The sequence below is a fragment of the Quercus lobata genome, unplaced genomic scaffold, assembly GCF_001633185.2.
Source record: "Quercus lobata isolate SW786 unplaced genomic scaffold, ValleyOak3.0 Primary Assembly Scq3eQI_1872, whole genome shotgun sequence".
Lineage (NCBI taxonomy): Eukaryota > Viridiplantae > Streptophyta > Magnoliopsida > Fagales > Fagaceae > Quercus > Quercus lobata.
Window position 1 is genome coordinate 79,766 of NW_022154726.1, and position 6,310 is coordinate 86,075.

The 6,310-nt window shown below is 36.0% G+C and overlaps 1 protein-coding gene across 1 annotated transcript; it reads left to right on the top strand.

Annotated features, from left to right (window-relative positions):
- Nucleotides 1-3,248: 3,248 nt before the first annotated feature.
- Nucleotides 3,249-5,399, top strand: LOC115973155 (pentatricopeptide repeat-containing protein At5g66520-like). The gene has a single exon (XM_031093398.1). The coding sequence runs from the start codon at nucleotides 3,357-3,359 to the stop codon at nucleotides 5,298-5,300; it is 1,944 nt and encodes a 647-aa protein (XP_030949258.1). The 5' UTR covers nucleotides 3,249-3,356; the 3' UTR covers nucleotides 5,301-5,399.
- The last annotated feature ends 911 nt before the right edge of the window (nucleotides 5,400-6,310 follow it).

The following is a 6,310-nucleotide window of genomic DNA, read 5'->3' on the forward strand; positions in this document are numbered from 1 at the left end:
TTATTATTATATTCTATTTTAGAGGACCTACTTCAATTTGGGGGCTAAATAGCCTAATTTGTTGTTGTTGTTGTTGTTGTTGAGAAATTGCTAAATAGTCTTAGACTCTAATGGTTGAGCCACTCTTGTGCATACAAAAGGAGAGGCCCAATATCATGTACCCGTGCCCAACAACAAATTAGTATTGAACACTTATCAAATAAATGATGAATAAGCCTTGAAAATATAAACTTGCTCACCTAGTATGATTATTTGATGGCGGTTCTGGATTTAGACAAAGAGATGGGAAGTAGGGATAGGACGATAGATCCATGAGATGGTGTATTCTCTAGATAATTAGAAATTCTCTCTTTAACGAAATGTGGAGATTTTTCTGGGAAGCCATTTGATGGTTTTGTAGCAACCAGAAAACTCGTAATTAGTCATTTGCCTTCTGGATGCAGTGATATCTTTATATTTTCATTTTGCTTTGAAACTTTCAGATTATCTTTGAGAAGAATGTTTTCTTCTTTGGCAGGTTAGGGTAGCTTAGAGCGTGTGCCATCAATATCCCTTCCTCCTTCACTAAGGTGCTATAGATTAGAGCTATGACTATGACCACCTTGCGTGAACATGAGTCAAGTGCAATTGATTTTTTAATCTTTGGGTAGTAAATTTTTATTAGTTCGTATCTATACTCACCACTTATATCGTTAATTTTGTTCTTACTCAGCTGCAATGACCACATCAAAAACCCTTTAGCGGTAAAGTAGCAGAGTCGGAGGTTGAAGATGCCGCACGTAGTAAGCCACCCCCCTAATTCCAAGTCCTGACTCTATCCCAAACAAGCTCATATATGTGAATTTATTTATAATGTTGTATTTATGACTAATAAATACTATTCAAGGTATTCTTCAGTCTATTTTCTATGTTGCATGGAAACGAAAATTTTAGCCAAGTACTTGTGTCCAAAATTGGTATTGGTAAGACATGGCTAAAATCTGTACCCAATGAGTACCCATCTGTTTTTGTTTTTTGTTTTGTTTTGTTTTTGTTTTTGTTTTTAAATTTAGGCACGTCCCAGACACGATTGTGACATAGTCACGACACGCTGGTTTTCAGACATGGCAAAGCTTTGAAAAAAAGAAAAAAGAAAAAGAAAAAGAAAGAAAGAACAAGATTTTTGACCAATGCCTCTCTCTTCCTCTTAGTTCACTGATCTGATCTGTGCGTTGTGCCTTCTCAAAGTAGATCGACGACAATTGAACCCCCCTCCGGCCTCCTCCGACCCTTAATCTCCCTCTTGTTCCCTTTGCCATTTCTCTCTCTTTAGGTTTTGAGTTTTCTCTCTCTTTTGACACTTTCTTTCTATGTTTTTTTTTTTTTTTTGGTCGGTTTGGCTTAACTTATCCTTACGCATGTTATGTACTTATTTTATATGTTTGGTATTTCTTTTGGTTTTATTTTTATGAGCCTTATGCATGGCCTGGGTTTAATATTATTACTATTTTGGTTTTATCTGTCTTATGGGTATAGTAATGAAACATCAATTATACTTAAAACAACATTTTATAGGTGTTGTTGTACTTATTTGCTGTTTTTACTTAATTTAAATCCTAAAATAAACATATATTGTCTAAAAATATACCTAAATAGATTTATTAATTAATTGCCATACCCCCGACGAGTTGTATTCTTGTTTTTCAAGAATTGCAATACCCCTGTACTTGTGTCGGTGTCCATGCAACCTAGTCTATTTTTTGTTCTGTGAGTGAGTACCCTTGTGCCCCCTTTTTTTATTTAAATGCAAACTAACCATTATTTGACACTAGGGTTAGTTGAGGGCTTGATTTGATTCCCTTCCAAACTGAACCCGGGTTAATTGGCCCATCCTCCATTTCACTTCCATGCTAAACCTGTTTTATCTAGTCCCATTTTGAATAATTTTTTAAAATAAAAAAGTCACAAACTGAAAAATAATTAAAACCATCGCCCAATTATGTATATACCTAACAGTCTTTATACTCAAAGAAATAGTTTGTTTTAGGTTTCATATAAGGTCCCGAGAAAAAGAAATGCTGAGTCAATCGAGTTGAAAAGATTATTCAAGTTTTGGGAAAAGAAAATAATAAAGAACTTTTAAATGGAAATGAAAAGAAGCAGGGGGTGAGGGCTAAAAGAATTATTTGGATTGTGGAGACTTTTAAGATGGGTTGGCATTGGGCCAAGCCTAAGTTCGAATCCATCTTTTTATTTTAAAAAGAGAAATTACATAAAAAAGCCCATTATTTAAAATGTGTTTCAGATTAGGTCATATATATTTTTTAAATTTTCAATTAAAGTCCTAAATTTAAAAAATAATTTTAATTTGAAGCCTCTATCCATCTCTGTCATTCATTTCCATTATTGTAGGCAATAAGGAAACATAGCTAAATAGAATACTATTGATAGAATTACACCTTTTTTTTTAATTTTTTTATTTAAGGATTTGTTCGCTATCAATTTGGCAACCACATAGATGGTAAAAGAGAAAAGGCTTCATTTGGAAAAAAAGGGTTTTGTTATGGTGAGAAAATAACTAATAGAAAATTAAACTTGATTATTCAGGTTAAAGTAGGGATGAAATTGGTCGGGTTAAAGGCCGATTTTGCCATATTTGGAACTGACACCGACTGTAGGGGAGGACATGTGTGTCCTTACTTCTTACCACTAAGCTACATTAATATTTAATATATATTGGTCGGTTTTGGTTTGATTTAATATTTTTTGAGTCGGGATTGAACCAATCAATTTCAGTTTTCCAAAAATACAAATTGAGAACAAACTGAATTGAGAAAAAACTGAAAAATTGAATTTGGTTCGGGCGGTTCGGGAGGTTTAAAGCATGTGCTGTATATTTAAGAGTTAGGATTTTTTGGATATACACTACTATAAGTTTCTTTAAAACCTTCTCCTCTCTTTCCGTGTGTGTGTTAAAATATTTAGTGTTCTTAAAAGAAAAAACAGTGGATTAATCCCATATTGAGAAATGAGTGTTAGTTAAAGAGGTTTAAAACCTGTGCTGTATATTTAAGAATTAGACCATTTTGGATATACACCACTGTAAGTTTCTTTAAAACCTTCTCCTCTCTCCTCATGTGTGTTAAAATATTTAGTATTCTTAAAAAAATAAATAAATAAATAAATAAAACGTTTGGTTTGCTGATAAAGTCTTCTAATTGAAACGATTTCATAAGTTTGAGATTTTAATCGAAAAAAATTAAAACTTATGACCTCTGCTCTATGAATTACAGGTTACTTACTAGTTGTAATGGTAACTTGTAAAAGTTGCCAAGAGCACAAAGACCAGGAGATAGGGAAAAATTGCATTTTATCCTATGGAAAAATTATTATATGGTCAAATGCAAATCCTTAGTCCTGAGGAAAAGCTAAGGCAGAGAATGACTTCACTCCATCTCCTTCAAGCAACCCCACACTCCTTAAGCTCTCCGCCTAGGTCGTACCCATCACCACTGAATGGCCTTGAAACATGCTCAACCATGGCTGAGCTCAAGCAATATCACTCCCAACTCATTCGACTCGGCCTTTCAGCCGATAACGATGCCATGGGCCGAGTCATTAAGTTCTGTGCTGTATCCAAAAACGGTGATTTGGGTTATGCCCTCCAAGTGTTTGATACAATTCCTCACCCAGATGCTTTCATCTACAATACCATAATGAGAGGATACTTGCAGTACCAACTCCCCAGAAATTGCATTCACTTGTACTCACAAATGTTGCAAGACTCTGTTGAACCCAATAGATTTACGTTCCCTTCTGTAATTAGAGCCTGTTGCAACGATAATGCTATTGAAGAAGGGAAACAAGTCCATGCTCATGTTGTGAAATTTGGGTTTGAAGCAGATGGGTTTTCTCAAAACAGTTTGATTTATATGTATGTGAATTTTCAGTCTTTGGTGAAAGCAAGAAGGGTTTTTGATAAGATGCACGTGCGGGATGTTGTGTCCTGGACTAGTTTGATTACAGGGTATTCAAAATGGGGATTTTTAGATGAGGCTTTTGAAGTTTTTGAGCTGATGCCTGAGAGGAATTCTGTCTCTTGGAATGCCATGATTGCCGGTTATGTCCAGAGCAATCAGTTTCATGAGGCATTCACTTTATTTGATAGGATGCAAACTGAAAAAGTAGTGTTGGATAAATTTGTTGCGGCTAGTATGCTTTCGGCTTGTACAGGATTAGGAGCTCTAGATCAAGGGAAGTGGATACATGGGTATATTAAAAGGAGTGGAATTGAATTGGACTCAAAGCTTGCAACAACTATAATTGATATGTACTGCAAATGTGGTAGCTTGGAGAAGGCTTTTGAAGTTTTCAATGGGTTGCTTCATAAAGGGATTTCATCATGGAATTGTATGATTGGGGGGTTAGCAATGCATGGTATGGGAGAGGCTGCTATTCAGCTATTTAAGGAGATGGAGAAGGAGAAGGTAGCTCCTGATAACATCACTTTTGTGAATGTCCTCAGTGCATGTGCTCATTCAGGGTTAGTTGAAGAGGGCAGGTATTACTTTAGTTATATGGTTGAAGTTCATGGTATTGAGCCCACAACAGAGCATTTTGGATGCATGGTTGATCTGCTTGGAAGAGCTGGAATGCTAGAGGAAGCAAGTGAGCTCATTAGCAAGATGCCCATGAGCCCTGATGTAGGTGTATTGGGTGCTCTCCTTGGAGCCTGCAAAATCCACAAGAACTTTGAGTTGGGAGAACAAATAGGAAAGAGGGTAATTGAACTAGAGCCTAAGAATAGCGGGCGCTATGTGTTGTTAGCTAATTTATATGCCAATGCTGGTAGATGGGAAGATGTTGCCGGTGTAAGAAAATTGATGAATGACAGAGGAGTGAAAAAGGTTGCTGGTTTTTCCATGATTGAATTGGAGGGAGTGGTCAATGAGTTTATTGCAGGGGGAAAGGGACACCCTCAAGCCCAAGACATTTACACCAAAGTTGATGAGATGTTACAACGTATAAGATGTGTTGGCTATGTGCCTGACACTGATGGAGCATTATTGCATGGCCTTGTTGAGGAGGAAAAGGAAAACCCCTTGTACTACCACAGTGAGAAACTAGCAATTGGGTTTGGCCTGTTGAAGACTAAACCTGGAGAAACTCTTCGTATCTCAAAGAATTTGCGTGTTTGTAAAGATTGTCACCTTGCAACGAAGCTCATCTCAAAGGTTTATGATCGTGAAATAATAGTCAGAGATAGAAATCGCTTTCACCATTTTAAAAATGGACAATGTTCTTGTAAAGATTATTGGTAACCTTGTGTTATAATTAATATATTTAATTTATAGGGTTCTTCAAGCGTGTTTGTAAGCGTGTTTGTAAGTAGGGTCAACAGTTAGATATATATGTTACCGCTCTTGAAACTTCTAGTTAGCTCAAGTAGTAAAATATCTACACCAATTTGTTTATGGACATATTTTGAAAGCCTCAAAGTACTGTACTTTTAAAACCAGCTTTCAGCAAATAAGCAAATCAGCAAAGTGCTCGTCGAAAAGCACAATATCTTTCTTTCTTAAGTCATCTTCTGTAATTAGGATTTGCCAGTTATATATGCTAGTTGTGGGCTTTGTTAGTTATCTGCAAAGGCTCTTTGATACCTGATAATTAAAGCTTTAACTAAAAGTGAGGTTTCAATAGTGCTAGGACTCCTTTTGAGTCTTACGCTCATGTACAACCTGGTGTCTATGAAACCATATTGTGCAGAGGGTTGTGAAAGAGACTTGAAGAAGATCATTCAGAAACTCGGGGGTTTGTCTCTAATCTATTGCAATTAATCCAGTCAGATAACCACCCTTTCAAGGAACTCTACCCAACCTCAAAATTCTTAAGTATCAAGTCTGAGCCTAGCCAGATGGTTCATCATTTGGAAAAAATTAGTGTGTAAAAAATGCAAATGATGAACCTACTGAGTAAATGGGCCTCTTTATAAAAGTTTGAGAACATAGCCACCTCGGCCTCAAAGAGTTGGGTTGACCAACTATTTGGATTAGCATGATACAAGGGCTTTGTTTTTTTTTTTTTTTTTTTTTTTTTTTTTTGAGGGGAAACATCGAAATTTTTATTAAACAGCGCCTCTTAAATCGGCATGAACTACAGAATAAAGATGTGGTGGAACATCCTCCATCCACACTAGAAAATCTGGTATGCCAATGGCATTTCTATCCAAACCATGAGCTAAAGAATTACCTTCTCTAAATGTATGAGAGTAAAGTAATTTGACAAATTGTGAGGATAAACTTTTCGCCTCATCTATGAATAAACCAAA